The 16,013-nt window shown below is 39.3% G+C and overlaps 3 protein-coding genes across 3 annotated transcripts; 2 read left to right on the plus strand and 1 right to left on the minus strand.

Moving 5' to 3' along the window:
* The first annotated feature begins 323 nt into the window (after nt 1-323).
* LOC137953769 (1-aminocyclopropane-1-carboxylate synthase 3-like) lies at nt 324-2,107 on the plus strand. Its single transcript, XM_068801268.1, has 4 exons — nt 324-476; nt 648-779; nt 878-1,038; nt 1,153-2,107. Exons 1-4 carry the CDS (start codon nt 324-326, stop codon nt 2,105-2,107), a joined length of 1,401 nt encoding a protein of 466 aa, XP_068657369.1.
* A 4,484-nt stretch (nt 2,108-6,591) lies between these two features.
* Nucleotides 6,592-8,891, plus strand: LOC137953682 (pentatricopeptide repeat-containing protein At3g49710). The gene has a single exon (XM_068801147.1). It carries the CDS (start codon nt 6,592-6,594, stop codon nt 8,743-8,745), a length of 2,154 nt encoding a protein of 717 aa, XP_068657248.1. The 3' UTR covers nt 8,746-8,891.
* A 488-nt stretch (nt 8,892-9,379) lies between these two features.
* LOC137952972 (probable pectin methylesterase CGR2) lies at nt 9,380-13,249 on the minus strand. The gene is made up of 7 exons (XM_068800116.1): nt 12,979-13,249; nt 12,221-12,385; nt 12,052-12,091; nt 11,697-11,735; nt 10,699-11,073; nt 10,334-10,389; nt 9,380-9,804 (listed from the first exon to the last, which is right to left on the minus strand). The coding sequence occupies exons 2-7, from the start codon at nt 12,341-12,343 to the stop codon at nt 9,652-9,654; spliced, it is 786 nt and encodes a 261-aa protein (XP_068656217.1). The 5' UTR covers nt 12,344-12,385; nt 12,979-13,249; the 3' UTR covers nt 9,380-9,651.
* Nucleotides 13,250-16,013: the final 2,764 nt, after the last annotated feature.

Genomic DNA, 16,013 nt, shown 5'->3' on the forward strand with positions numbered 1-16,013 from the left:
CATCAGCTGCAAAAGAATCATTTAATTAATTCTTCTCTCCCCTCTCTCTCTTTCTCTCTCTCTCGCCTCAAATTCTCATATTAAGCAAATACGGTCAAAACTTGTGTCGTTCAAATCTTCCTCGAAAATTTTCTTATATATACCTCTACACTCCTTCAAGCCACACAGAATTCGCCAACCCACCAGAAGCCTCCTTCTTCGTCTTCTCCCCCTTCATCCTTCTTTGTTCTTTGTTCTTCCTTCTTCCTCGTTCTCGCTCTCTGCAAGGTGATTTTTCACTAGTTTTTTGGGTCTGTGAGGCTGTCTTTTGGTAGAAGAAGACGATGAAGCAACAGCTCCTGTCCCGGAAAGCCACGTGTAACTCGCACGGGCAGGACTCTTCATACTTTTTAGGGTGGCAGGAGTACGAGAAAAACCCATACCATGAAGTCAGGAATCAAGCGGGGATAATACAGATGGGGCTTGCAGAGAATCAGGTTGGTATCTTCGAAAAAAAATTAAGAAAAGAAATGGATCACTGGTGTTCTTGTTTTTTTTTTTTTGACTTTTTTTCGTTATTTATGCATGGTGGCATTTGAGAATGGAAAAAAAAAAATTAGAAGATCGGGTTATCTTCTTCGTTCTCATATTTTTTCTTTCCTCGACAGCTATCCTTCGATATACTGGAGTCCTGGCTCGCGGCCAACCCCGATGCTGCTACGTTCAAGCATGGCGATCAGTCGGTGTTCAGAGAGCTTGCCCTCTTTCAAGATTATCATGGCATGCCCGCTTTCAAGACTGTAAGTTTTCTTCGTTCCTGAACATGAAATGTACAAATTAACCTATCGCCTTCTTCTCTCTTTCGATTTGTTTACGAGAGTTTGGAATATTGTTCCAGGCCCTTGCTAAGTTCATGTCAAAAATTCGAGGAAACAAAGTGAGCTTTGATCCCACCAAGATCGTCCTTACAGCTGGTGCAACTTCGGCTAATGAGACTCTCATGTTCTGCCTCGCTCAGGCCGGCGACGCTTTTCTTCTTCCGACCCCTTACTACCCTGGGTAAGTTCAATGTTAGCATCTTCAGAAATTCTTTGATCTTACCTGAAACACATATCAAGTAACGGCAGCAGTAATTCAACTTTTAAACTGATCTTTTTTGTCAAATTAATGCAGTTTCGATCGTGATCTCAAATGGCGAACTGAAGTGGAAATAGTTCCAATCCATTGCTCAAGTTCAAACGGCTTTCAGATAACTGAAAGTGCACTGGAGGAAGCTTACAAGAGAGCTCAGAGACGTCACTTGAGAGTAAAAGGTGTTCTCATCACCAACCCTTCAAACCCTTTGGGCACGACTACCAGCCGAGCTGAGCTCGACCTTCTCCTCCGATTCGTTTCAACCAAAGGCATCCATTTAATCAGTGACGAAATTTACTCCGGCACTGTGTTCGAATCCCAGGAGTTCGTTAGTGTCATGGAGGCTCTAATGGAGATGAAAGACTCCGAAAAGATTCGTGACCAAATCCATATTGTCTACAGCCTTTCCAAGGATTTGGGTCTCCCCGGATTCCGGGTAGGCGCCATTTACTCGGAAAACGAGACGGTTATCTCTGCTGCAACCAAAATGTCGAGCTTCGGGTTAGTTTCTTCCCAAACCCAGTATCTTCTCGCGCAAATGCTCGGCGACGAGAAGTTCACCAGCAGCTACATGGTTGAGAACCAGAGGAGACTGCGACAGCGACATGACCAGCTGGTTTCCGGCCTGGAAACGGCTGGAATACGTTGTTTAAAGAGCAATGCTGGATTGTTTTGTTGGGTGGACATGAGACACCTACTGAGCTCCAAAACGGTGGCGAGCGAGATCGAATTGTGGAAGAAGATACTGTTCGAAGTTGGACTAAACATCTCAGCGGGGTCTTCTTGCCATTGCACCGAGGCAGGGTGGTTCCGTGTTTGCTTCGCGAACATGTCAAAGGAAACTCTCGATCTCGCCGTCCAAAGATTAAAATCCTTCCTGGATTCCAGCAACAACGGTTCCAGTCTCCGACGATCAAACGGGAATTCAAAAAAGCTCAGTTTAACCAAATGGGTTCTCCGGCTATCGTCCTCCGGTCACGAAGCAGATCGTTAGCTATGTATCTACTTTTTTTCTATTTTCTTCCATCTCTTTTTTCTCTTTTACATTTTTAATTGCTCGGAACAGCGCTCGATCCACGTGGATTCGGAGCGACCTAGCATTTCCATGTAAGAGAGTTTTTGTCATTTTATATTGAATCGAATTGAATATTACAATTTTAAAAACTTTACATTTTCCTTGTATAAAAAAAGGCGGTCAAATAGACACGGAATATATTTAAGACGAGCAACTGAAACAAGAGCGCGGGACCGGAATTGGCGGCAGTCGGCGGTGAGCAACTCCCGAAGTTTCAGGGGCTTCTCGACCGACTTCGTACAGTGTTTTGTCAAAAACCTGGTCGGTTTCTCAGGCGGAGGAGATGGTGGATAACGACGGTGAGTCAAATCCCTTGCACATCAAGCGTTCGAATCTTTTCCTCTTTATTTTGTTTCTAACCCAGTGAACAAGCGATGTGGAGGCCCGAGGAAGAAGAAGAAGAATTTTCTAAAAGAAATCATCCCTGACGTCGTCACCTTCTACGTAAGAAAAGTTAACTTCCAGGAAAGCTGCCGAGCTTTTCAACCTTCTTGCTCCTTCTTCCTCTTTCCTTCTGAGGGTTTTTTCTTTTTTCAGACGTGAAAGAACATCACACGTGTAACTAAATCGTTTGGACTGCTGCAGTAGACTCCCACCCTTGAGAACATCTACGCTAGTAAATCGTACGGCTGAAATGTCGGTGGGTCCGGCTGTTGCTATCAGCCACGTGCCCCCAATCTTGCGATGTGGACCGTCGGATAGCGATGCAAAAAAACATGAGTCCGCTCGCTCGCCCGCTCGCTCTCCCGTCGTGCTCCCACGTGCCTGAGTTCAACGCAGCGTTGCATGCAGTACGTGCAGATATTGCGGGAACTGTCCGGTGGGCCCACACGGTGTCACTTAATGGCAGTGGTTAGTGTTAAGTGAGTACATCCACTAACAAAGATTATGTAGCTATCTTATATAATAAATAGATATTACTAAGCGGTTCATACTACTTGTCATTAGGAGGATTACACGTAATCAGAATTATGGTTTCATTAATAGAGATTAAAGATTCGAGGTTTGTAGTATAAATTTATCCAGATTTATGCTTTCATCACTCGAGATTAAGCGGCGATTCCATGGAAAAAAGGCTTTCTGGGAGAAAAGCGCACGTAAGCTCTCTCTCTCATGGCGGATGATTGTGGAGAAGATGAAGGAGCGTGGGCGGTTTCCCATGTCTTCAGCGACTTAAGAAATGGAAAAGCGCGCTTTTCTGTTACCTAACAAACAAGACTGTGCGGTTACGGCAAACGATTCCTGGGCTTTAACTTAATTTAGGTATGAGGGGAATTAATAAATCGGATTTAGAGGATGAAGAAGCAACCAGGGAGACTAGGGCAGTGTGTTCACATATGGTTTCGATTGGATTGCTGTAAAGTTGTGTTGGTTTGGTTCTTTTGTGATAAAAAAAAAAAAAAATCGAAATGAGGGAGATAAAGCGCTTTGGATCTGTGTTAGATGACTGTATATTTGTCAAATGATGAATGAAGATTCCCTGTTTGTAGTTTTTCTTAAATGAGGGTTGATGTGTGAAGGGAGGAGTTTTACATGGCAATGATAATGGAGGGTGTTCTTGGACGAATTGGAAGAGGCCCATAGCATATGGTTTACAACAGAGAGCAGGATCGAGGAGCGGAGGCAGTGGACCACAACCCATTAATTGCTGCAGTAAGGCGCGGAGGAGGAGATCGTTGGCGGCGGCGAGACAGGGGTAGTAACGTGGGATGGCCTCCATGTGAAGCTCACATGCAGGCCACAGAGGGTGGCACATGCAGAGAGTGGGAACATAGAACCACCTGCACCATGTTTCGAAACGTGTATGAGAGGAGGCAGAAGTAGGGTATACATCCCTACGAGTTTTGCCGAGTGTTCCTGGCGAGAGGCAACCTGGTATGACTCTTCCCCCTGTTGCTCTCTATCCTGGAGACAGGCATGGCCCATCTCAGCATGGCACCTAAAAAAAAGGGTCCCACCCACCGCAATTGTTCTTCTTCAGGTGTCCCACATGTCGTTCTCCGACTTCTCAGACCTGGTGAAGTGCGCTTTGGTGTTCTAGTGGCTCTCTATGGAAAGACATCAATGTGTTTGTGGAAATTTCTAGCTGAAACACTGAAGAATAAAGTGACGGTACTTCTCTGTTTTTGCCTTTTTTCTCCTTTTTTACTTCTTTTATGTTTCTCGATTTTCAGACCTAAACCTTCTGGTGTGGTGGCCTTTAATCTTGGTCACTATAACCAACTCCATAAGAGGAAACAAAAAGAAACCATCTTGGGTGAATCGTAAACAGCATGACATGTCTGATACGTCCAAGATTAAGCAGAAAGTGTATCGCCTTCCTGTTGCTTAGTTCCACCTAAACAATCAAAATGTAAATGTTGAAACTGAGCTTTTTCGGTGTCTTTACAAGTTAGGAGCCCCACGATCGCTTTTCTTAAGAGCTTAAAGTTGAAGCTGAAGATATCCTTGTTCAGAAAAGCGAGTACAATCTCGAGACTCCCAAAAAGAGTGCTTTAATTTGGTCTTGCTTTCTCTTAGAAGAAGCCTCTTTCGAACAGTGATTATGTTGAATTCTGCTCCTCATCCTCCCTTCAATTGAGAGGGTTTGAGAAACATTTCTCTGAGTGTAGTTCACATTGGACCATCCATACTTTCAGTTTAGAACGATTTAGAATGCTGAACAACTTGTGTGAAGGAAAGGATTCCCATGACCCATTTGCTTTATTTATGGAAGGGAAGGGAATGGAAGGGAAAGGGAAGGGAAGGGAGGGGACCCACCAGTCCTCGAATGATCTATACCTTTAAAGCTGTCGGTGGTCCCACAAATTCCACCCACCTCCACTGTACAATCTATCGATTTGGTAAGGTTGATGTTCCATTGCTTGAGGAGCACTTTCAAACATACATTCCCTTTTGTTGACGTGCACTTACTCTTGCTTCTTTTCGAAGTGGCAATGAAATCCCAGGTAACACGGTTGAGAAAAAAAGGAGAGGAACCCCCAGCAGACATTAGTGATGGAACTGCAGATGATTAAACGTAAAGCCTGACGCTCAAGGGCCGGAATCTAAATGCCTGTAATGACTTTGAGGTATTCAACTGAAACAAACAAACGACAATGATTCCTTCCCTCTGGACAGTTTCCCTCTCTCTATCTCCTCTTCTTTGTATTTGTTTTTTCTGCTTCGCATGGAAGAAGATCAAGCTGAAAAGTCTTTGGCATTATCTTCATTTGATTCTGTTCTTGACCTCTTTCATGGAGGTAAGTTGATTTGGATTTTGATCCAGTTATTGACTTTCTTTATGGGTTGTTGGTTGAGCAATGTAGATTGAGTGAGCAACAAGTTTCATCTCAGAAGATAATAAGGACTAACCTTTTAGATATCTTCTGACGAAACTCTGAGGAGTGGTTATGCTACATTTTGAGGCATTTATCGATCAAGATGGTTGATGAGCTACTAGAGTAAGATTTGGTTTGTTGAATGCAGAGAATCTGAAAGCTGTGGGTAAACTTTAGGAATTTGTTATCTTATGAGAATATAAAACCCATTCCAAAATCCTCTTCTGTCCTTTTTAGTTGTTTTCTATTTACTAAAACCTAAAGTATAAAAATTATTTAGGGTTATAAAAACCTAGTAATTCAAACTCCCTAAAAGTCGTTTTTTTTTTTGTTTTGAAACGGTGATGATTTTATTTCAAATGAATTTTAAAAGTCGTTTATGTTAATTAACTTTAACTCTTAAAAATGGCTGAATTTGATGTGGTTTGGTTTCTTATCAATCTAAGAGTAATAATTAGGCAAAAAATTAAGTGAAAAATTGTACTTTTATGCTTTTAAATACAACTTTTTGTTGCTTTTATGTGGAAAAAATGGGATTAAAATTTTTAAAATTTCTTTTCAAATGTAAAAAAATTATCACAAAAATTTAAATGAACATCATATTTGTCTTTGAGAATTTAAAAATGGTCACAACACAGGATTTCCTAAGAATCATTTTTACTTGAAAATTGCTTCTTGTTCTACTCTCCCATTTTCTTTTTGACAATTTTGAAACCAGACTTGAATGACACATAATGGGATAGGGTACCCTTTTAGACTCAGCCAAGTGATTGGTTGAGGTCCACATTTGGGAAACCCTCGTGGACTCACAAGCCTTGACTCTGTATCCTCATAGAGGACATCTAATCTATCAGTTGTGTGTCTGTATAGTCAATTAGAGTGATACTTTGGGGAACTTTTCTCCTACATAGCTTTCATGATGAAACAAACCATTTTCCTGGCCTGCAAATGACTCCATATCTGGCCCATTGTTTAAGCCCATAAAGAATTGAGCTGCCTAAAGCCTGGTATTATCGAGATTCGAGCGCAATAAAACTAGAAACAGAAGAGGCCTGATGGGGGGCGCCGCCGTGGGCAATTCAGATGAACCAGACCTTGGGTAACTTCCAACGCTTTCGCCAGCTTTTGAAAGTAAGCATCAATAACAGAGATCTCCCAACAGGCAAGGCACTCCACAGCTTGTACGTGAAATCCTTCGTCCCTCCCTCGACTTACCTCTCAAATCATTTTATCATACTCTATTCAAAATGTGGACTCCTGCAGCAAGCTCGCAAGGCGTTCGACGAAATTCCTCAACCAAATGTTTTCACTTACAACACCATTATCTCGGCCTATGTCAAAGAGTCCCAAATCCACATGGCCCACCATCTCTTCAGCCAAATTCCCCAACCTGATCTTGTCTCGTACAACACTCTGATTTGCGCCTATGCCGATGTGCACGACACTGATTCCGCTCTCCGTTTGTTCTCCAGATTGAGAGAATTTGAAGTGGAGGTCGATGGGTTCACTTTATCTGCTATGGTTACTGCATGCTGGAAAGAGATATCGGGAGTTCAGCAGTTGCACGCGCTTGTGGTTTCCAGTGGATTTGATTCTTATGTGTCCGTGAATAATGCATTGATTAGTAGTTATAGTAATAACGGGCTTTTGATTGAAGCTGAGAAGTTGTTTTATTGGATGGGTTGGATTGCGGATGAGGTATCTTGGAATTCCATGATTGTGTCGTACGGACAGCACAAGGAAGGGTCCAAGGCGGTCAAGCTGTTTCAAGATATGGTCCGTAGGGGATTGAGTGTCGACATGTTTACTTGGGCGAGTGTTATAACTGCATTTACTTGCTTGGAAGATCTTCGTGGCGGCACCCTGTTTCACTGCCAGGTGATCAAGAGTGGTCTCGAGCAAAATTCCCACGTCGGAAGCAGTTTGGTTGATCTCTACTCAAAATGTGGTGTCATCTCCGATGCTAGCAATGTGTTTCAAGTAGTCATTGTCCCGGATTTGGTTCTCTGGAATACCATGATTTCGGGTTATTGCCAGAAAGACGAATTCTCGGAAGAGGCTCTAGAATGTTTTCGAGAGATGCAGCGGGCTGGTCATTGTCCAGATGATTGCAGCTTCGTGTGTGTAATTAGTGCCTGCTCAAATCTATCATCACCGGCACAGGGGCGACAACTTCACTCTTTGGCGATCAAATCTGAAATCCCAACTAATAGAATTTCTGTAGATAATGCTTTGATTGCTATGTACTCAAAAAGTGGGAATCTTGAAGCTGCCAAGAAACTGTTTACAAGAATGATCCAAAAAAATGCAGTTTCTTTCAATTCAATGATTGCAGGTTATGCACAGCATGGGCTTAGCATCGAAGCATTAAATCTCTTCGAAGAAATGCTTGACACTGATAACGAACCCACCAGTATTACTTTTATCTCAGTTCTCTCAGCTTGTGCCCACACTGGGAAGGTTGAGCAAGGGTATAGATATTTTAATTTTATGGAAGAAAAATTCGGGATTATTCCAGAAGAGGAGCATTACTCTTGTATGATTGATCTTTTGGGTCGTGCTGGCAGATTCGATGAAGTAGAAAATTTGATTGAGAAGATGCCATTTGATCTGGGTTCAATAGGATGGTCATCTTTGCTCGGAGCATGTAGAACGTATGGGAATATACAACTCGGAGTTAAGGTGGCAAACGAGGTTTTAAAGCAAGAACCTGCTAATGCAGCTTGCTACACAATTCTTGCAAACATGTATGCAAGTGCTGGAAGATGGGATGAGGTTGCAACAGTTAGAAAACTGATGAAGGAAAGGGGTGTGAGGAAGGAACCAGGTTGTAGTTGGATTGAAGTGAAGAAAGCAATTCATGTGTTTGTTGCAGATGATAGTTCACACCCCAGGATAAAAGAGGTTCATGAGTTCTTAGCGAACACTTCAAAGAAGTTAAGAGACGCGGGTTATGTACCTGACACCAGATGGGCTCTTATCAGGGAGGATGAGAAGGAAGAAGTGAGGGAAATGAGACTGGGGCATCACAGTGAGAAGCTTGCTGTGGCATTTGGGCTGATTACTACAAACATTGGTGTTCCTATACTGGTGGTAAAGAACCTTAGGATTTGTGGGGACTGCCACAATTTCATTAAGTGTATGTCAGCCATCACAGGGAGAGAGATTACTGTTAGAGATGCCTTCAGGTTTCATACTTTCAGGGAAGGAAGATGTTCCTGTAAAGATTATTGGTAGAGTTCCGGTCGAGTTGTCAAATTGGTTACAGAGATCCTCCTGTGCAAAAAACAAAACCATCCTAGCAAACTTGCAAATTGCAATGTGAATTGATATATGAGGTCATAATCTATAACCTTTTTTTGCTGTCACTTGATTAGAAAAGATTTCTCGGATATTCAGGAATTTGGTGTTGGATGATCGAGTAATTGTAAAATTTGCTATTTTAAGATGAGCGCTTTATTTCCTTCACTGGAACGGCCATCAATCGGAATATTTTTGTTTGAATAACAAGAAAACTAATGGCTCTGTTTTGTCGTTCTTATATCCGGATCATCACTGTAGAACTCACATAGTTGGCAGACGTCTAATTTCGCCTCATTCTAAAAACAATCTAAAAATAACTTTAATATTGTTAGTGGATCGGTCATCCTTTCCCACTAATAGACTAGAAGATTGTTAGTAGTCGAGCAGCAAAGCTCCACCTCCATAAGTGAACCTGCTTCCTGTTTCATTTGACAAGTTATGAAACACACTAGCATTACAGAAGTTGCACAAAGTTCTGATTTCAAGTCAAACATGCCATATAAATAAGCCATAGTAATACATAACAAAATTTCCTTTATGACAATGAGTTGACAATTCTAAGACAACCTTTAAAAATATCAGAACGCTTCTTTAGTTAAGAATCTCAAGCTGCGAAAATGGTCTTTGCCACTAAACCTAATTTGGAAGATACAGTGGGAAAATTGACCATACCCTTCAGCATGAAATTTGAATCAACAGACATAAAATAATTAAAAAAAAAGCTTGATTAACAGCAGATCTCATCCACTAAATCGCATTAGCCCAATGGGCCATGTTTCGGATGCTACAGGAGGAAATTGGAGGACGATCATATCGGGCACCTCTAGGGTTTATCCAGAATCAATGGTATGAACCGAGATGGAAAACTTGGCATCTGGGCTTGTACCCTCTCTTAGTAATAGCCTGCTCAAACTTCTTAGCTGCGACTTCATTCTCCTCCAGGCCAGTCTGAACAAAGTACCTTATCCACCAAGTTGAGCTCCTCAATTTGGCCTTCATAAAAACATCGGAATGTCATCTCAGTGGATGTATAGTTGTATTTAGATTTCAAATTTAGAGAATGATGCATCAAATCTTATTTCAAATGAAACAACCGCAGTAATGGAGAAAAGTGGTTAATGAGGATAACATGAAAAAATATAAAAATATATTCCCTGTTATGAACCCATACTTCAACAAACACAGGTGCTAAGAAGGATAACAAGAGTAGAACCTACTGGATACTGCTTGACTGGAGGAATTTTTTAAAGTGGTAAATGGGGATATCATGCAAAGATATAAAATACATTACCTATGATTAACTGGTACTTATACTAAAACAGGTGTAAAGAAGCATACTAAGAGAAACTACAGGCTACTGGTTATCTGGATGCAAGTCTCTGTAAGAAGAATATAAAAAGCATATTTTGATGGTGACCATTAGCTGCATGTGTCTTTTACTCTTGACATATTTTGGGAGGTGAAGCACAGTAACAGAAACAATAATAATAAGTCAAGCAAATGTTAGGAGTTAAGCACTCACAGGTCTGCCAAACTTTGGTAGCTCTGCAGCCTTGGCTCTTTGCTGACCTGGATAGCCTACAAAAACAATGTCAAAACAATAAGGGAGTTTGATTGCTTATACTGCAGAAAAACAGATAGAAAGAACTACCAAGTAAATCTGCAGTTGGAAAGCAATATTCTTACATAAACTGACTATTAAAAAGAAAAGAAAACCAATCTAAATCATTCTAGGGAGAAATACAAGATGCAGTGAGTATGATTATAAACACATCAATGGAACAAATTCAATTTTTGAAAAATACAGTTTTTCCCAGTAATATTTAAAAATTAAAGATCATGCCTTACTCTTTTAGAAACCATAGAGGTAGAACTTTCAAAACTTACCAGCAAAAATAACAAGGCCTTCCATTGACAATCTTGCAAGATCTGGAAGAGTCTTATTGAGATACTTAGGTGATAAATAATCCAATGCATCAGACACAATAACAAGAGAAAATGACTTTGCCCTGTAAGGTAGAGCAGACTTGATATCAGCTACCCGAACTACGCCCTTGTGAATAAGATTTTTGCAAGTAGCATCAACATCCTCTACATCATATGGTTCAACACCCCAAGCTTCAGTGTCCTCCTCTTTCAACAATTTAGAGACCACAGAACATGTATCAGGGCCCACATGCAAAACTTTGCGCATGCTGTCACCATAAACTTTCTTCAGAATAGGTATAGTCTTCTGAACTTCCACGGTGCATGGCAGGCCAGCTGCATCCACAAAAAATGTTGAAAAAATGACCAAAAAAAATAAAAATCTACTATTATTTTATATTGTGTATCAGTTCTTGTGAATTTAACAACTATCCCACTGAAAACTGGAAGACTAGAAACAAAGGAATGTCAACAAAGCTGTGCAAACATTTCATTATTATGCACTCAGCCAAAAATCATTCATTTGTATTCCAACAAAAAGAAGCTTTGCAGCATTTTTTTGTTTTCATAATTCAACACAAGGTTAGCCTGTCAAGAATAAAATGAGTGAATCAAGCAGCATACATACACTTGCCTTTTGAAAGTTCTGGAAAGTATTGTTTAAAGCTTTTACCCTTCTTTCTCTATAAAACCATTAAATGAAGGACAAAGTTCCCGTCAAACTTAACTAATCAAAGAATTCAAAAATTAAAAATACATCTAAACCCAGAAGAGCACAGCCTAGAATTTACTAAATTCAATAGGATAACTAAACCTTTGCCATAGTAACAAGAATTTAAGTTTTTACCAAATTCAAAAATAAAAAATACATTTAAACCCAGAGGAGCACAACATAGCATTTACTTAATTCAATAGAATAACTAAATCTTTGCCATAGTAAGAAGAATTAAAGTTTTTACCATCAGCCTTAAGTGCATCCCGATCGACTCCGAAACCACCTGTATGACACAAGAGTATAACGTTGATGAACAAACCACACAACTCTTAAATAAGGTAACTAGAATAGGAAAATACCAAAGCCATGTAATTTCCTCGACAAAAATAGATGGTTAATATAAATTTCCAAGAGGAAGCCTTTTCTCCAGGGAGAAATGTACGAGCAACATGAGTAACAGTATTAGTTCATATTATTGCAAAATAACTACAATCTTTTCTGTCAGCCAAAGACAACTATTTGAACTCTTGAACAAAGGGTCTCAAGACAATTTACTAGTGAACTGTAGTTTCAAAGCATATATAGAGAACAAAACAAACCTGAGCCACTGTATGTATAAGCAATAAGAAGGAATGCACCCTGAAATTACCACAGGTAGCGTACTAAGTGTAAGGACATACAACTACTTCAAAACAATATTTACCAAAAGCCTCAGAGAAAGTAAATGTAAGATCGAAAAAATATAAGATGTAAGGAGATGAAGCATACCAAGAGAACAAGACCAACTGATAATAGAGGTGAAGACCGTGACTTTGAGTGTAAAGAGCCTGCAAAAGGAACACTTGCACCGTCTGCAAAGCGCCTAGAAGGATTCACCGCCCTCCTTGACATGGTTGCTCGCGGTTTTTTATGATCAGATCACAAGTTTATAGACTGCATAAACGCATAAATACATAAAGGCCAAATCACAACAAGATAGTTCCTCTAATTCAAAAGACTACTAAAATAGGTAATATGTACTTGATCTTAAACAACAACCCAATCAACTAAAAGGTGGGGCAAGATAAGGCGGTCAAGTGCAGGAATAAGTTACCAAATTGGATCAAGCATTTATTCTCCAACATTGTTACAGACATAAAAGTGTAATATAATCAGCGTAGCTCCCTATAACTCCTGCAGCTATTTGAAAATTTAAAATCCCGAAGACTACAGCATCGAAACAAAATCGCCACGAAATTCACAACGACAGCGTGAACAAGTAACATGATTCACCAGAAAACTTAAGTAAATCAACCACTCCGCGAATAGATCCACAAGTATTTAAAAAACCGACAGCTGATAAGAGCATTACTTGCACGAAAACTCTCAAAATCGCCTCCCTCAAACGATCCAAACACCACAGCATTCCCAAACCAAACCGTGTTTACGTTTTACAACACCAAGGCCCAGCACATCCGACAAACAAACCGCACCAAACAGTAAGACAAAAACGAACCAGAAACTAGGAATCCGCCGGTAAGTAGTACCTAATTAGAATGACAGAAGGAACGAAAAAGAAGATCTGAAGCGTCTGAAGCCGGATCTGGATCTGTTCTGCCGCTCTGAAGACGACGGGAGAGAAATTTGGAATTTACAGATAACTGATTTCCAGTTCCGCCAATCTACTATTCATTTATTGCTTTCTGAGGTACAAGAAAGGAAGAGAAGGAGCTCCTCCTGATAAAGAAAGCGTTTATGCAAGTTGGGGGAAAATTGTCGGCTATCCAGAAATGCCGATCTGAACTGAGCTCTCCTTTAATGTGGTTCTTTCATCCCCACTCCGCCGTGGCTTTCCGGAGTGATATATTTGTCGATGTGATCGGATGATCTTGGCCCTCCGTTTATTGATATTCTCAACGTGGGTACTAGGGAACGAACGGTTTAAAGTAAAAACCATGTCTATTTGAGTAATTAAGTAATATTCGGTGTACATTTGGTAGAAAAAAAGACATTGATTGAGAAGAGGAAATCAAATTATAATGTTACAAGGGTGAACATATCCAACTTAAAATTTTAATTTTTTTTTGCTAAATTTATATATTTATAAGCATGAAAATTTGATCGTCAAAATTAGAACCCTGATTGACGGTCTAGATCATCGATATTAATCAACGACCCAAACCAAAGGAACTTAATCATGGTCGAAGTTGAAGTTCTCAACAATCAAAGTGTGGAGGTTAGTCAAAATAAAAACTTCAATCAAAATTTGGATCGATTAACAAGATCGAAGCCTGATCTACGATCAAGATGAAGTTGATTATACCGGGCCACTAGCAAAATCAAATTAGAAGAAAATACCACTTAGATGCCAATTAAGAGCCATACAAGCAGAGTTAATACACGGGTGATACATGACACCAACAAGAGCTTCACATGTCACAACATGGTCTACATCATCCTACATATAGAAAAATACTTGGCTCCGCTACATGTCTCAATCTCAAGGAGCACATGTGTTACAATATCACCAAAAGAAGCTTGATAAAAAAAAAGATTGAAGAAGATAAAGGTACGGTGGTTGCCATTTGGGGAGAGCTGAACCAAGGGTGAGTAAAACAAGAGTCTTTGAGTTGGGAGGGTTGAACAAGTCTTTGAGCTAGAAAAGAAATGTCGGAGGTCAAATTGTTAGAGTGCTGATACACTACCAAACTTTTGCTTCAAAGTCATGTTGATTTCTGGGGCCAACACATAACACAAAATATCTCAAGGGAAGGAGAAAAAAGATGAACTCTAGCTCTTGGGAGAGAGGAGAGAAAAACCAAGGGAAAAAAAGAAGAGTAAAACAGAGAGAGGTGTAAGGATGTATTTGAGCCAAGAGGAAGAGGTTTGAATGCTCTGAATGCTTTACCCCATGCCTTGAGGCTGTATTTATAGTTGTGTGAAGGTGTTTACAATAACTACAATACTCTTAGGGCTACATGATTTAAGAGGAAAAAAACATAAGATGACATACACTAGCCTGCATTAATAACAATTTTATGTCATCTCTACAGAATTCTCCTTATTTACTAGTCATGCCACCCTACATATGTGGATATTTTTTAACACCCCCTCAAACTGGTATTTGTAACTTTACTTGTAAATAATCTAGGTCAAGAAACTTGTGTGTTTGAAAAACAAATTTTGATTGTTTGCTTTGATTCATCTTGATCTTCTTCACATCTTGCTTGTACTCTTCATCTTGCTCTCCCCCTTACTTCGAAATTCTAGTAACGTAAAATTTAATGACCACAATATGTGGAATTCTTCATTATTGGTTACCTCTTTCTTGTACTTCTTCTTCTATTTCTCCCCTCAAGTTAGGGATCTCTTTATTCTTTACCAAAAGACTAACTTGCAAAAAAAAAAATAGTGAGAGAAGAAAAATCACTCTTAGTCATAGGATAAAGCTCCATACACCCGTCAAAATGATCATAGTCTGAAACACACTCCACTCAATTTCAATGGCGAAAAAATAATCCAACATTAGGGCACAACAAATAAACTACTCACGTTTTAAGGCTAACTAAAACACAAATCACCTTTTGGGTGAAGAATAAAAGACTTGACTCAAATTGGATGTTGTGCATACTCTACTTTTTAGGTAGTGGATCTAAGTATTGTTCTGAAGTGATGAAAACACAAGAAGATAAACTGAAGAAATACTAGAGGAAAACAACTTCAATTGGAAGGAAGCGACTATGCAATACTCATACTTCCAAATGAATCTAGAATGTGACCCTTTTTTTAAAAAAAAAAAAGTTTTGGGAGATTATAACAATAGAACTAAATTAACTTAACAAATTTGACCAAGTATGTCTTTTGGGAGGTGACCAAGTTTGACTCAAGAGGGAGATAAAAAAATAATTCCTCTATGAATATGATTATTGAGGAAACTCAAAAAAAAATCTCCAATAAGAAAGTTGTGAGATGGAACATAATCATATAAACTTTCTAAACATAAACTTCTATTAAGGCAATTACTTTTTTAACACAACTTGACCAATTTGGAAAGAAAATACTCAAGAGATAACTTTTGAGATAAGGGAGACTTAAGATACTAATATTTGATACTTAGAATGAAAAAACACGACTTTCTAATTCAAAATTTTCATTCTTTGTCAAAAATTTTCCTAAACTCATAATGGAAAAGACTTCTCTTAATAAAATTAATATAATGTGAGATCAACAAAAAATAAAATTTTAGGGAAGGAAAGATACTCAAGTTTGTAAAATCTTGAGTAGATTTTGAAAACAAATAGGAAACTTGACCAATATTAGCAACTGAAAAAGCGAAGCAAAAATTTCAGCTTAAATTTGGATTTTGTTATCCTATAGGATACCATCATGACCTTTGATTATTCCAATGTGAATATCTCTTAAAAGACCAGATTGAGAAACGATTTATTGGGATAGAATGTAGACTCACATAGCTTTCTTTTGAGATTTAATTCTCAATATAAATTCTCAATCATATTGGTACAAACTGTTCAAAAAATTGAGCTTTTTTGCTGCTACTTGACTTTTGCTGCTTCAACTATCT

The sequence above is a fragment of the Aristolochia californica genome, unplaced genomic scaffold, assembly GCF_029961685.1.
Source record: "Aristolochia californica isolate CCGP_79_NKW_82.1479 unplaced genomic scaffold, dmAriCali1.0.hap1 SCAF_16, whole genome shotgun sequence".
Taxonomy (NCBI): domain Eukaryota; kingdom Viridiplantae; phylum Streptophyta; class Magnoliopsida; order Piperales; family Aristolochiaceae; genus Aristolochia; species Aristolochia californica.